Genomic DNA, 16094 nt, shown 5'->3' with positions numbered 1-16094 from the left:
TGCCCATGCAAAAAAATTTTTTGGGAGGTGACTCCATCCCTATCACACATTACCCCTCAACTTGTAGTGAGGACTTTCAAGTGCATAGGTTCCGTATCGCAGTAGAATTGTAATCACCAGGGGGGGGGGGGGGGGGGGGATCATTCTAAGCATAAATTTTTAAAGAGTGTAAATTTCTAAAGAGTGTAAAGCGCATAGAGCCTGCTGTTGAGCGGGGATATGCGCTATACAAATGCTATCTATTATTATTATTATTATTATTATTATTATAAAAAAAGCTACACGATTGAAATTAAAATATTAATCGACTGAATTAAATTGTTTTTTATAGTTTTCTCTTATGTTTCTCGAAATATTTTTTACTTTACAAGGACAACCAGACCACACTTATCAAAGGGGCAAAATGTAGACTAAACTGTTGTTGCAAATATGAGATGTACACTTTATTGATTGACAGACAGCTCTCCCCCCCCCCCCCCCCCCCCCCCAGTTTCATCGCTCTATGCAAAGAGTATGATATAGTAGTACAGCTATTGGTCCAGAAACAAAACAAGCTTCTCGAGCAGTGGCGTTAAAAATTTCCAAAGAGTTACAATTAAAACTCTTTATGATGCTACACTGAGAAAAATATATTCAGTTTCGGTGCTGAAAAACTCAAAGAAGCCCAAAAATTAACATTTTTTCAGTATTCCAATCGGGTCAATCGGGAAACGCAAGCTTGGAGAAGATGACAAGAGGGTTATAAAGAACATGATACTGACAGGATCCAGAACTCTAAGCTCAGTTTTGGCTCAAGATAATGGGAGAAAATCTTTAGATTGAAATATTCTGGTAAAAGGCCAACCCCCCCCCCCCCCCCCCCCAAAAAAAGTTACTTTTTAAATCACCACAAACAACAACGATCTAAGCTTCAGATTGTCTGTATCTTGGGTTGTTATATTTGTAAAAAGGGGAAACTTATAGACGGCTTAGACGGATCAAAAGGAGAGATTACAACAAAACAGCACCTCAAAAACTCACGGACTACAAGTTATGCTGCTGAAAAAATATTGGGGCTCAGTAATTTTTGTTTTTAACTCTTTATCTCCAGCAAGTCGCTCCCAGCTGCTCGCAGTCCGAACCACATTCCTTTACGACGACTTCAACGTCAAATTACTTTTCAGCAATTGCCAAATACAGGTCTCTTATACCAGAAGTTCATTCATTAGATGAAGAACTATCAAAATAGGTTTGCTAGTTTCGATTTAATGACCTGTTGTCATTTTTACATTTAGCACCAAAGAGGGGCCGCAGCGTAGAGGGTTTACCCCCCTCGGGGATAAAAAGTTAAACAGGATTGGGGGATGGGGGGGGGGGGTACAACTCTGTCTCAGGGCAAATGCTGGTTTTGAAACACCTCATTATTCAAGTACTGCTGCCAGTCACATGGTTTTGTAGACAACAGTGGGCTATTTGTATGAGACGCTAAAAAAATAACAGCAGAGCAGCTAAAAAGGATCTCTGTGAAGGCTATCTATCCCTTGCTAATTTCAAACAAATAATTTTGCTTGTGAAAAGAAAACAAAAGACCTGTCAAATTTCAGAACCGTTGTATCTACTTGGTAAAAGTAGTCACGTCCCGAATTTTGAAGAGGTCACCTTGAAAAGTTACATTATTTTAACATATCTACACTCAGAAGCACACATCCAAAAAACACAAAAAATTCTCCCCCTGATCAAAATCTTACAACAGGCTCTTTCAAAACTACTCTGAATACATATTCACATGATGGACTGCTTTGTATAAGACTCTGCCCTACGCCACTTTGAAAAGTGACATATGACGGAGACCTACACTCAACAGTTGATAATATGATCTGATTGCGGCATACTGTCAAGGGCCAATTTCACAAATTTATCCGTCCAAAATCCGTTTCGAGGGACAACAACAAACTCCTTCAACATCTACAGCCCATATAATTCCCCCCTCTACTCTCGGTGAAACCCTCAGTCGACAAAGCTACTCACAACCGAGTCTCACCGCGGGACATGGACATGGACATCAGTAAGCAGCACAAAAGTATCAGGAAGGCCAAAGATTTCAACAACAAAAATTTGATGAAAAATTTTTTAACATATTGGGGGACTTATCAAAGCAAATTTTCTCAGCGAACAAGCGCTGCATCATCAGTAGTTCAGGAAGCAGCGAACACTTCTTTAAAGTCTCGTTGGTGTCAGTCTGTACACCAGTAACCTTCTTCCTCCCAAATCAAAATTTTCTGATTATCCAATTTCAAACAGCATCAACCTTATTCAAAGCACAGACGGAAGGGCACACAAACTGAGAATGTATAACAACAAGCCATCTACACATCACAATAATCTGGCAGAACTTCTCAACGGCACATTTCCAACAAAGCCCTGTAAATCACACAATTTTTTTACAGGACAGGAACAAAAATCACTTTTGCTGTTTCTGCACACACACACTTCTCCACGCTACCTCTGTAATTTAACAGTCATATAATTCAATCAAAGAAACGATGTCGCAGAGGTAACTGCTCTGTCAGGTACACGAAAAAGCTGATACTGCTGTATAGAAAAGAAATAAAGAGAGACAGACAGACAGAAAGAAAGGAGGGAGGGAAGAGAGTCAATTATGTCTGTGAGCTACCCGCTCATATGCTCTGGTTTGCAAATGTGAGCAAATTTAAGGCTGCCTCTTTTTCGTCCATCTGCTCTGAAGTCAGAGACCCATCGTCCACAGACAGGTGCCGCTGTACTCCGTTGCCTTTAGGAGGGGACACACCCTGGCCGGCACTGAACGTGTTCCGGCGAGCGCCCACCTTGTCCGACGACGACGACGACGGTACACCATTGGCCTGTGCACCGGAACCGCTGCCGCCTCCACCCGCGAGCTGCCCGTTCACGGCGGCCACGCTCTTGGAAGAATTCTGCTTCATCACCGAATTGACAACGCTCGGCCCGGTCAGGGAGAAAGAGAACTGGGCATTGTTATTGTGCACGCCGTTCACAGTGCTGGAATTTTGCTGAGGGGTCGCAGTCGGCGCGGGCTTCTGCGCGCTTCCCGCACCAAGTCCTGGCTGATTCACCGAGTTCTGAGCCGCTGAGGGGACCAGCGTTTTGGCTTCCTGTTTCGCCATGATGTCCGAAGCTTCGATGGCAGCTGGGGGCACCAACAGTTTGACGTCTGCGTGGCTTGCGGCATCGGGTGACATTGACGGAGGCACACCGCTGGACTGTCCGCCGGGAGCAGGGAGTTTGACACCGGACGAAAGATACGGCTCTCCGATCTTGTACACCAGCGGCTGCTTCTTGACCCAGTCGGTGACCGGCCCTGAGCCACTGGACACCGGTAGCGACACCTGCTGCCCTGGCTGTACCACCTGCTGGGCTTTGACACCCACACTCGCCAGAGGCTGACTGAGGAGAATTTGAGCCACTTTACCGCCGTCGGGGTGTGAATCCTGTCCGCTGGAGCCAGGCTGACCAGCGTAGATGACCGTCGGTTTCATCTGGTTGGTGAGCTGATTGGGGCTAGTGAGCTGTCCTCCTTGCAGCGTGTTCATCACTTGTTGACTGGATGGCTGTACAGCGATGGGACCGGATGCTGCTAACGAGGACACTGGGTTCACAAACTTGATGGGACTTATGATGTTAGCCCGAACGTTTTGCGGAGAGAATTTTATCGGAGACAGTAGAACTTGACCTGTAGCAGCGTTGGGAATGATCACCTGAGAGCCGGAGGGATTCTCCACCGACACAGCGGAGCTACCGGGGTTCGTCAAAACATAGTTCGAGTTGGCGATGGACATAGACGGAACCTTCGCTAGATTCTGGTTGGGCGGAGCTAGAGCCATCTGCTGCTGATTGGCCGCCAGTCTCATTAACTGGGTGGTGGTCCCGGCTTTCACCGGAGACACAAGCGTGGGGTTCAGTTTCTGCAAGGGCTGCACGCGAGAGCTGGTGACAGAGGCCACATTACTGGCACCAGAGGCGGCCGCGAAATTCGGCTTGAGCACAAACTGAATCTGCGACTGCGTCACATTGCTGGACACCATAGACATGGCGGCTGATTTAAGAAGTGCCGACGCCTGATCCGATGGAGACACCACTCCCGCCTGATTGGCACCTTGATGCGGCGGTCTGGCCGCGCCTTGAAGGATTGTTCCCCCTGGAAGAGCTGGTTTTGTCGCCATGGCAGCCGTCTGAGCTGAGAGTCCAACCTGAGTCTGGAGAACAGACGCCTGCTGCTGCTGCTGTTGATGTTGGTGCGGAGGTCGGAGGATGGTGGAGGTTTGCAGAATGGAAGATTGGGGCTGCAGGATCACGCTGCCCGGGGTTCGGATCTGCCCCGTGTTGGGCAAACCTTGGAGCTGGGGGCTGAGCTGGCCGGCTAGCTGGATGAGCCGAGGTCCCGACTGGCCCAGGATGGCCTGAGGGGTGGCCTGTGGGCCGGTGGTCAGAACCGTCTGCGCCGGCTGCTGTTGGCTGATGCCGATGAGAGGGGCCACCTGGCTGGACTGTGGGTTGAGGGCCAGCTGGACGATCTGACCCTGCTGCACCACTTTGGCTGTCGGCTGTCCGGCTTGCTGATGCTGCTGCTGCTGTTTCTGTAGGGTGGCCACTTGTTGCTGTTGCTGCTGTTGTTGTTGTTGCTGTTGGCCGTCACCAGCCCCACCCATCTGCAATTGAGTCACGCCCCCGACGTTACCAAGAACCTGGCCAAACTGCTGGAGCTGCAGGGTCACCACGTTGGGCTTGTTCTGTCCCTGCAAAGTGCCGGCCTGGTTCGCCCCCGGTTTCGCCGTCAAAACAATGCTGCCCGTCGCTTGTTGCTGCTGCTGCTGCTGTTGTTGCTGCTGTAACTGCTGCAGCTGCACCGTCTTGTTGCCCTGCTGCAGAGCCAGCAACTGCGCCGCCAGCTGGGGTGAGACCACGTTGGCCGCGTTCACGGAAGTGTTCTGATTGGTCAGGCCGAGGCCGGTGTGCCCGGAGAGCCCTCCGTTCTTCACCATCCCTCGACCCACCAGCTGCATGGTGGGCAAAAGCCTGCTGTTGATCTGCCCGCCCCCCGCCACGGGCGACTTGTTCAGACCGGGCTGAGAAGCCTGCTGGGTGTTGTTGGCGATCTGCTTGACCAGCTCTGCCGCTGGGGTGCTCGTGGTAAGCTGGGCTCCGACGGCGGCGGCCGACTGTATGTTGACCGTCGGTAAAACGTTTCCCGCTTTGGCCGCGGCAGCCCCGCCTGGGTTGACAAACATGAGTTTCACCGCACCGGTACCGTTCGTGTTCTGGCCGGCCATGGGAGACACCCTGACCGAGGCCGAGGTACCCATGTTCTGGAGTCCTGCCAAAACGATATTTTGCTGTTGCTGCTGCTGATGCTGTTGCTGCTGCGCTAAAACAACAGCTTGCTGTGTCTGAGTGCCTGCGGCTGCATTGAGCACGGTGTGCTGCTGCTGCTGCTGCTGTTGTTGTTGTACAGCGCTGTTTCCAGCTAAAGACGCCGAGTTTATTTGCAGCTGTGCAGAAGGCCCACCAGCTTGAGACACAGAAGCTAAGATCACTCCGCTGTTTTGCTGTTGTTGCTGCTGCTGTTGCGCCTGCACCAGATTTGGCTGGGGGATGAGGAAACCTTTCGAGGTCATAAAGCCCTGCACAAACTGACCAGAGCCTCCGCTCTGGGGCATGACCTTGAGCATGACGTTCCGAGCCACGGGGGCTCCCCCGGGAGGAGGAAGAGCAGTTCCTGCCACGGGCTGCACCACGCTGCTGATCACACGGCCGGGATTCATGTTCATGACTTTGACCTCCGACGCTACAGGAGACGGCACCACCACGCCCGTGTGGCCCGCGGCCGCCGCGACAACGAGGTTGCCGTTACTATTCTGGGGCATGCTGATATGGGACACGATGGACGACGAAGGCGACGGCGCGATGAGGCTGACAGGGGCGTGCGTGGACAGTGGGCTTCCCCCATGCTCTTCCCGCGTGGGTGCGGGGATGGGCACCTTGGTCGACTGTACAATGGTGGTGCTGTTCTTGTTGTGCATCAGAGAGGGGAGGGTGTTGGGCGAGGGCACCTTGATGTTGACAGTGGGCAGGGTCACCTGCACCGAAGAGGCCAGTAGAGGCTGGATGGCCGTGTCCACCGACAAGGGCTCGCGGAGAGGAATATTGCCGCATGCAGAGCTGCTACTCACTGATGAGTTCATGACTCCCGAAGCCATGAGAGAGGCAGTGGCGGCAGCACCAGGGGGAGCCACCGAACCGTCGGAAAAAACACTTCCTTCCTCGTCGGAAACCTTCATAGCAGTGGGAGAAGTCAACTCGGCATCATCTATAGATGACCCTCCTGAATTCCCATGTCCATTTTCATCCACCACTGCATTTGCTGCTGCAAAATTACTCTCATTCACAACAGACATTTCCGACGCAGCTTTCGACTCGAGCATTTCACTCAAAGATGAGCCACCTTCGCTCCCGCTGATCTCCGCTGCGGATATCCCTGAAGAGGAGGAAGCGAAGGCCGCAGTCATTGTGTTGTTATTGTCCTTGTCGCTCCCTGTGGGCGCGTCGGGGGAGGTGGGTGACTGGGAAATACCGGCTGGGTTTAGATTTTCCATTCCTTCCTCCGTCGGTTTTTTGGTGGAGCTCCTGTTCTCCAGCAGCGCTTTCACCGTGACGTTGTTGGCGTACTTTTTCTTGATGGGAGAGAGGTTGGCCAGAGGAACGGTGATGATCTTGGCTTTCTGCTTCTCCGCAACATTTGGGGGCTGCTGCCCGCCGGAAGAAGAGGAGTTGGCGGGCGCGATGGAGACGGGGGCCACGACTCTGGCGGAGGACTGAGAGACGACCGCCAGGTTCCCCAAAGATGTCCTGATGGTCGCGCTGGGAGGGAGGGAGCTGATGATGCGCGGGGCCGCCCCCAACTGATGATGGCCGACGACGACACCACCACCGCTGCCGTTGTTGTTGCTGTTCATGGGGACGGTGACGCTGCGGACCAGCGGCTGAGAGCCGGGACCGGCGCCAGACATTCGCACGGTGGCTGTGCCAAGGGTGCCGCCGAGATTCTGAGCCACCACACCACCACTTCCTGCTACAGCGCGTACTGTAACTCCTTGAAGAGCTCCTGGTCTCACTGGACGCGTCATGCCACTTTGCAGGAGAGACGCCTGGGAAGGAGAAGAAAAAAAACCCACACAGTTGAACCTTCTGTAACACCACCTGTTCAAGAATCAGACAGGCAGACAGAGAGAGACAGAGAGACGGAGAGAAAGGGAGGGAGGGGAGGGGGAAAAGGGAGAGAGAGTGCGAGAGGGAAGGAGGCCGAGAGAGAAAGAGGGAGAGACAGAGACAGATATATAATAATAATAATAAATATACACAAACAAAAAGAAAAACATGTTGTTGTTGTTGTTTTCAAATCCCTTTAGCTGCGAGCATTTCGCTCTCGGCAGCGCAATGCCTCCCTCAAAATAACCAACAACTTCTCTCCTTGCGTTCTTTATAAGTGGGGCATCATGGTGAAAACAGGCGCTCGTCAAAATTAAGAAATCAAAAGAAATCGGCATTTTTTGGCTGACGGGCAATATTTTTTGTAATTGTCTTTTTTTGGCTCAACACCTTTTATAGCCTTGTAAAAACACATTTGTGTGTGGATTTTGCTGAAAAACATCGATTAAAGGCACATAAAATGTAAATTTTCAGTTTCCAAGGACTCTCAACTAGGGAAATTACCAAACTTTGGTGACTTATTTTCTCACTAATTTCACCTCTGAAACCAGGCGACTCTGACCTCCTTCAATCGCAAATATTTAGACTTACATACAACATAGCTGGATATTCTTTTCACTAAAAGCAAGACAAACGAACAGGCTTTAAGATGATACTAATAATCCGAAATGCCCCAAAAAGTGACGAGAGCCTGATTCCACCATGTTGTGACACATAGTTCTCACGACTCAGTCCATGACACCCACCTGCACAAGAAAATCACTTCTCTCATTGACAATGGATGGCTGCCGGGGACAATTTTGACAGTATTTACTACAGCATTCCTGAGAGCTTCAACCAAACATGAGGAAAAGCCACTCAGTGCTTGGTCGCTTTTAAGGACAAGCGGGCTAACCCAGATTTCAGGGGTTTCCAGAAATCTTGACCTACACCAAAAGTGGGCATTGCCCAACCTATAGGAGAAGTTTAGAGTCATTGGCGTGTATATTTTCTTTGGTCATGGAGAAAACTTTCCTTGTTTTTTAAAGAGACTGTATAAGGATCCAAAAACTTTAACTTTGATTTTCTCAAAAACAGCATTTATCGGGATAGCCGCCTTGTGCCTAAAAGCGACCATATATAAAGACAGCTACAGATTACACTTTTTTTTTTTTCTAATTTAAAAATCGGGATCCTTCAGGGCCAACTCTGTATGTGCTAATCTGCTTGATAGGTAAAAAGAACACTGCAAGCAGTAGAATACAGCGAGCAGAAATCATAATGTTATGTGCACACATATATATTCCATCCTGCTCTAAAACATTAATAAATAATAATTACATTAATATTGCACACATCCGTCCACACTCTTCAACATGATGCCCTTTGCGCTTCACAACCATTATTACCCCAGCACACTCAGAAGCAATCTCAGACAACCATTATTACCCCAGCACACTCAGAAGCAATCTCAGACAACCATTATTACCCCAGCACACTCAGAAGCAATCTCAGACAACCATTATTACCCCAGCACACTCAGAAACAATCTCAGCTTCCCAGGAAACATACAGTGCAAGCTGTGGGACTGCACCCACCCAAAACACTTAACAAACTGACAAAATCTTTCTCTGTCTAGAACCAGGTACCTACTCTCCAGGCTGAAGTGAGCAAAATTTGTGTACAGGGATGTAAACAGGTTTTGAAAAAAAAAAAAGGCGGGAAATTTACTGCGCATGTGCACCGACTGAAATAAGAATACAGTGAGACTAAATTATATTTGTTTCTTTCCATCTATTACAACAAATAATCTCTATTTAGTATAAATAATATGTATTGCTTATAATAGACTTTTGATAAAAGCTGGGGCCCAATGGCAAGTCAGCCGGAAAAAACAGAAGAAGCTGGAAGATTTACATCCCAGTGTGAAAGAGCCTTCCCCAAGAATTCAACTTCCAGCTCCTGACAGGGATTCAAACCCACGACTTTATGGTGGCAAGTCCAAGAGCTGAACCACTAGAGGCCGCCAAACACAACTCACCTGATCACCCCCTGTCTGAAACAGGCCGGTCGAGCTGCGAATCATCCCGGCAGCCTGCGGCGCCACCTGCCGCGATATGGTCAGCAACGGGTTCAGTTTGTTGTTCAGCAAGATCTGGGGCTGTGCCGACGCCGCCACTGGATTCTGAGCTTTTTCTCCTCCTCCATTGTTGAAGAGTGCAAGTAAGGAGGAGGCGTTCCCATCGCTGGCTTTGATCTTGATGCCCTGCATCGGAGGGGCAACGGGCCGGATTTGAGGCATGTTGGGTTGAACTGTCTGGACATTCCCTTTGCTTGCTGCCCGTAACTGCTGTAGGCCGGTGGTTAAGAGTAAGGTGGTGGGCTGGCCGGCACCGGTGTTGATCTGTATGGCCTGTGCAGAGATAATACAACAATCTTGTGTTACAGGGAACCACATACACATAAAAGCTTAGTTTTAGTAGACCACATATAATACATTAAAAAACAGCTGGAGAGGGTAGGGGAATACGGAATCTACACAGAAAATAAAGTATTATCTATTTATCTATTTGATCTTATTACAATATAAGAGTGGGGGTGGAGTGGTGCCATTATAGCCACAGAGAAAATAAAGTATTTTTTATTTGATCTTATTACATTATAAGGGTGTGGGGGGGGGGGGGGGTGGTGTCATTATAGCCACAGAGAAAATAAAGTATTATTTATTTGATCTTATTACAATATAAGAGTGGGGGTGGAGTGATGCCATTATAGCCACAGAGAAAATAAAGTATTATCTATTAGATCTTATTACAATGTAAGACGACCATCATACCTGATTCTTGACCAGCTGCTGTATCTGGGAGACGGACAGACTGCCCAGGTCCAGCACTTGCTTGCCGCCCTGCGACATGATGGAACTGGACACCTGAGTGACCACCACTGCACTGGCCAGAGGGGGCGCCGTCGTACCGGGGACAGAGGTAGTGGTCATCACCCGCGCTGTTTTCGCACCGCCGGGCTGAGGCTGCAGAGTGATGCTTCCGCCGGCACCGCCGCCACCGGAAATTCCCGCCAGGGTGTGGGAGACGGGCGCCGAGATCAGACTGCGTCCCGTAGCCAGGGACGTTTGACCACCTACCGCCGCTGTGCTGTGGGACTGCAGAGGGGTCTGGGCGCGGCCCTGGTTGAGGAGCAGCTGCTGTATGACCGGGTGTGAGGACTGGGCCGAGGACGAGCTGACCACCCTGCTGCGCGGGACGCTGACCACACCTGTGCTGGACACGAAGCGGACGTTGGCCAGACTCTGCGGGGAAATGATCATGTTGGGCTTGCCGGCCACCCGCAGCGCCCTCATGGTGCCGTCCGACGACGGGGCAACCAGGTGCACCACCTGACTGGCGGGCCGTGGCGCCTGGCTGGACAACAGCTGGGCCTTGATGGCCGGGTTGGCCGTGCTGGTCTGGAGCATGGAGATGATGTGCGAGGGCCAGGGCTTGCCGGGCTGGCGCTGGATCACAGAGGGCAGCGTGACCACCGCAGTCCCGGCCGACGGCGAAGATGACGACAACACTAGCGGGGGTGAAGACGCCGGCGGCGCAGAGTCAACGGTAGACGAAGGCAGCGCGGAGGAGGAGGAGGGGGAGGAGGAGGAGGACGGCAATAAACCCTCCTGGTTCAGAAGATTATTCTTCCTCTTCTTCAGGCCTGTGTCCTCCGTGTTATTAGGGATAATCCTGCGTTTTCTGAGCCGACCTCGCGAGCTGATGTCCAACTCGTAACTGTCGCTAGAGTCCTCGGTTCCTTCTCCGGTGATTGAGGAGAGTTTGGTCGCAGCCGACGTGAGCAGTGCCGCTGTGGCCGCCACAGACGCTTTCGCTTTCGTCCTCTTCGACTTCCTGGTGCTTTCTGCTGGCTCCACTGGCTCCGCTTTGCTAGGGGGCTCTTGTGTGTCGGAATCTTCGTCATCACTCGAGTCTTTCGAGCTCAGAGAATGTTCACTGTCCCAAGCTTTTGCTTCCTGTTTAGAGAAGAAAGAATTCATACAAAAACTTTAATTACAGATCTTGTTTTTCAGTAACATAGAAGTGTTTCCAGTCCCTCTTTAGACTCCATGGCCTTGCAGGCTTGACTTTCCATCAGAGTACAAAAGTTTTCAATAATTGGCATCCATTCGAAGACAAAATACTACTCAATATTACCACTACTTTTTAGTAAATGTTTTGCGGCACTTGCAACACAATAAGGTCATACAAGCGCCAAAGATCAGAGATGTTACAAGTGAGTAACAAACACACAAAAAAAGGAGGGGGGGATTAAGACTACAGATGTTTGATAGGAAAGAAGAAGCAAACCACACCAGAGCACACGTCAACCACCCACTGGACATTCATGAACCTGTGGTCGTTTTATCAAAATTTCCAAGAGCCTCAACCATTTGGCTCAATCCTATCGGGAGACCGACATTACGTTTAATTTACATACCTCGATCTTGGGCTCGACGTAGGTCTCGACATCCTTGCGTAGCCTGACCTGGGCCTGCACGCGAGCGTTGAACAGACTGCGCTCGTACTTGACCAGCTCCTCGTGGAACCGACTCACGTTGTCCAACAGCTCCACCTCGCAGGGCTTGATTGTTCCCGGGTACACCTGTGCACAGACACCGCATCGTTACACAACTTATTCTTTGTTACGGTAAGGTTTATAGTTTAGTTTTAGTAAAGGTTTCACAGTTTCGTTTTAGTAAGTGTTTTACGGCACTTGCAACATAATAAGGTCATATAAGAGCCGAAGATTAGAGGTGTTACAAGAGAGTAACAAACATAAAAAAGAAGGAGGGGAGATAGGGACGATAGATGTTTGATAGGAAAGAAGAAGCAAACCACACCAGAGCACCCGCCAACCACCCATACGCATGAAAATGTCAACACTGGAAAGACTCCCATAAAAAGACATGTTGCGACACAACACGAGTGACCCACTCACCCTCTTCCCACGCCTGATTGGCTCAGGATTCGACAGTTTATGCATCAGAGCTTTGATTTCTTCCATGCTCTCCGCCACAAGCTCAATGGAGCCCAATTCAGGTATCTGTGAAAAACATTATGAAAAATTTTTTTTTAAACACGTTATACGCAATCAAATTCAAAATTGCTTTAGTAAGAGCTTTACAGCACTTGTAACACAATTAGGTCATATAAGTGCCAAAGATTAGAGGTGTTATAAGAGAACAACAAACACAAAAAAGAAAGGGGAGAGATAATTTTGTTTTAGTAAGTGTTTTATGATTTATGGCACTTGCAACACAATAAGGTCAAATAAGTGCTGAAGATTAGAGGTGTTACAAGGGAGTAACAAACACAACAAAAAAAAAGAGGGGAGATAAGGACGACAGAGGTTTGATGGGAAAGAAGGAGCAAACCACACCAGTGCATCCACCAACCACACACTCAAAATCGAATGAAACAAAACCAACATTTCCTCACATACCGAAGCACAACAACACAACTTGGACACCAAAATCTACTAAACTAAAGTTCACATCAAACTTCTTTTAGTTTTAGTAACAGTTTTACGGCACTTGCAAAACAATAATATGGTCATAATATAAGTGCCGAAGATTAGAAGTATTACAAGTGAGTAACAAACACAAAAAAGAAAGAAGGAGGGGAGATAGAGAAGATAGATGTTTGATAGGAAAGAAGGAGCAGACCACACCAGAACACCCGCAAACCACCCACACACCAAACTTCCGGCATGATCTCCTGTAGAGTAACATTCATCAAGAAGAAACTGAGAAAGGTTACAAGTCAGTATGGAGGAACTTTTCTTTCTTAATTAAAAAAATAATAACTGTTGAATTTACTAAATTGCAGAATCTGTGTATTTTATTTAGCCAAGTAATTTAAGTAGCGAAAGGAAAAGTTTTTCAATCACTAATTTCCAACAGGTGAGCAGCAAAGCAAGGACAAAAACAAGTTGATACGAAATCAAATTACTCAACAGTCAGTGGAATATAGAACAAACTGATTTAAACAACAGACATTGAGCTCATAATCCTAAGCATAAAACATCAAAAGACTGTCCGCACATACCTCCTCCTCCTCGTCGCTTTCTTCCTCCTCTTCCATCGCTTCTTTCTCTTCACTCTCTTCTGCCTGCTCCATTTTTACTTTGACGTCCGACGAGGAAGCCCCGGCTTCGGCCTCCTCTTTGACCTCTTTCCCTCCGCAGCAGTCTTCCGTCTTCACGTTGTCAAGCTCCTTCATCACCTTCTCCAACTTTGCGGTCGACGAACTCTCCACTTTGTCCTTTCCATCCGACGGTTTCACATCCGTTTCACCGTTACATTCAGAATCGCGAGCCTCTTGCTTCACCTTAACATCCTCACACTTATCACTGGAAGGACAGCTGGAACTCCCATTGCACTTACTGGCTTCGACTTTGACGCTGTCCTCGTGCTTCACGAGAGGAGACCGGGACGCCGGCGGGGGCGAGCTCGAATCGCAGACTTCCTCTTTCACCTCGGATTCACTTTTGACAAGTTCTGAATAACCGCTGTCCATTCCAATTGCACTTGTTTCGAGCTGTGACGTATTTGAATTACTCATGGAATTATCACAACTTCTGGATTTGACTGTTGAAGAAGAGTCACTCGTGTCCATGGAGACATCTGCATCGGAGCACTTCATGTTATTTCCTGAGGGTGGTGGAGGTGACTTTGAATTCTGCTGTACTGGGCCTTGCGGTGAACCGCTGTTCTCCTGTGTGTCGCTAGAATTATTATTATGGCATTTCTGGTGGTTATTCTCGGATGGTGTGGCAGGAGATGATGTGCCGCTAGTTTGCCGTGGCGTGGATTTATCACAGTTAGGAGCGCCGTTTTTTACAGAGTCACGATCTCTCTCCCCTTCTGAAGGGGGCAGCCCGTTTTCCCGAACCTCGCCGACTTTGCCATCTTTACTCGAGTCCGGGGCCTTCTCATTTTTCTTGGCACCGTCCGCACCTCCCTCTTCTTCTGCTGCATCACATGTAGAGCTGTCTGCCTCCTCGGCGTTGGACAGAAGGGAATTTTTCGCCGTGGTGGCGACGGGTAGCTTCAAACGCCTGCGTTTGCCCCCGTAGAAATTAGAGCGCTTTCGCTTCTTAGCGCTTTGCTGTTTGTGTCTGCCGTTCTGGCCGGCCGACTCTGCTGCCTCGGTAGAAAGGTCCGGAGGGGCCTCCGACCCCGACCTTGACACGTCTCTCATCGGAGACGCTTCTTTGGATTCAGCCTGATGAATACAGCACAAACGATTTTTTAAAAACAGCCCGCTTTACAGACAAATACTATCCCCCAACACATTTTTTTAAAAGGTTAAGTAGATGTTTTACGGTGTTCGCAACTGTATAAGGTCATATGAGCGCCAGAAGATTAGAGGTGTCACAAGAGAGTAACATACACAAAAAAGAAGAAGGGGAGATAAGGACGATAGATGTTTCATAGGAAAGAAGAAGCAGACCACACCAGAGCACTCGCCAACCACCCAAGCTTCTTCTGGAAGTTTTCCCGCTTTTTCCAATCTCAGTAATCCCCACCTCCTTCAACCTTTCTTCAAAGTCAATCAACTACTGGCTTTCATAAACCAATGGCATTGTTAATCATTAAGCAACAAACTAGGGAAGAGTTTATCTTTCAGGAGACAAAAAAACCCCACGTACCCAAAATATTTTAACAACACTTTCCAAATAAATGTCCGCTTGAGCTGAAAGGTTTACTACAACATTTGCATCAGAAATTCAGATCATTATATTGCGGTTCTCTCAAAATAAAAGATACACCTGAACAAAAGCTTTTATGCTCTGCACACAAGTGTTTCCACATAAGTTTTCATCAAGAGCACATAAGACTGTAATACTCACTTATAGCGAAAGCGGCATGAAAATTCATAAGACTTTAAAACGTAACAATTGTCAAAAATAAAATGACAACAATGCAACTATTGAGAGAGAGTGTAGCCCTCAGAGTCCAACACTTACTGCCTGTAGAATAGCGCGAGCTCTAAGGGAGGTGGAGCCGTCATAACCGCGGTTTGCCCGTGGATTCACTGGAGTGGAACAGCGGGAGGAAGACGCCGAAGGCTGAGGGAAAAAAAGAAGAAAACAGAAGATCAATTTTCCTGAAGAAAAGAACTCGTACTCATTTTTCTTCCCCTTTTAACACTTTGCCGCCTCATCTCGCCGACTGGCGATGTTTACCACCCAGTTTCTTTTTAATTTCCCCCAAAATATGACGGCAAGGGTTAAAAAAAAAGAAAGAATAAAATTTGTTTAAAAACCCTGTTAGACGAAATCTCAACGATGCCTTGAAAGACATTCCTTCTCCGCTGACCTAAATTAATGCCAGCCAGACGGCCCTGGTGCTAAATTTGCAGCTCACCCGCTCAGGTGGTTACAATTTAAATTTCTACACTACAAGTAATTACAATTTATTTTAAACCTACGAAAGATGATAAGATGATAAAATCCCTAACAATAAGTTGCCTGAGTTACTAGTATACCACCAAAATCATCATACATCACACATTTAACTACATCCCAAAAAACTTACTCTGTTCAGAAAAATCTCAAAACAAGACAGTTCTCAGCCGATTAAAATGTATTTCTAAACTACAAGAATTTACAATTTATGTTTATAGAGGATATCCTTAAAATCATCATAACATCACACATTTAACTACATCATCCCGAAAACTTACTCTGCTCAGAAAAATCTCAAAACACGACAGCTCCGGTGGTAGACTTTGTATCTCACCTCCTCAGGCGATTACAATTTATTTCTAAACTACAAGTCATTACAATTTATGTTTCAACCCACCTAAGATCCCTAATAA

The 16094-nt window shown here is 48.1% G+C and overlaps 1 protein-coding gene across 1 annotated transcript in view; it reads right to left on the bottom strand.

Annotated features, from left to right (window-relative positions):
* Window positions 1–363: 363 nt before the first annotated feature.
* LOC101864491 overlaps window positions 364–16094 on the bottom strand; it is a 29770-nt gene continuing 14039 nt past the window's right edge. The window contains exons 11-17 of the mRNA XM_005111139.3: window positions 15241–15342; window positions 13317–14495; window positions 12208–12312; window positions 11707–11871; window positions 10058–11242; window positions 9263–9634; window positions 364–7181 (exon numbers count right to left, since the gene is read on the bottom strand). Of these exons, the coding sequence (XP_005111196.1) occupies window positions 2658–7181; window positions 9263–9634; window positions 10058–11242; window positions 11707–11871; window positions 12208–12312; window positions 13317–14495; window positions 15241–15342 (7632 nt within the window). The 3' untranslated portion in view covers window positions 364–2657. The remainder of the gene's footprint in view (window positions 7182–9262; window positions 9635–10057; window positions 11243–11706; window positions 11872–12207; window positions 12313–13316; window positions 14496–15240; window positions 15343–16094) is intronic.

The sequence above is a fragment of the Aplysia californica genome, unplaced genomic scaffold (genome assembly GCF_000002075.1).
Source record: "Aplysia californica isolate F4 #8 unplaced genomic scaffold, AplCal3.0 scaffold01012, whole genome shotgun sequence".
Classification (NCBI taxonomy): Eukaryota; Metazoa; Mollusca; class Gastropoda; order Aplysiida; family Aplysiidae; genus Aplysia; species Aplysia californica.
This window is presented reverse-complemented; position numbering and strand designations above follow the sequence as displayed.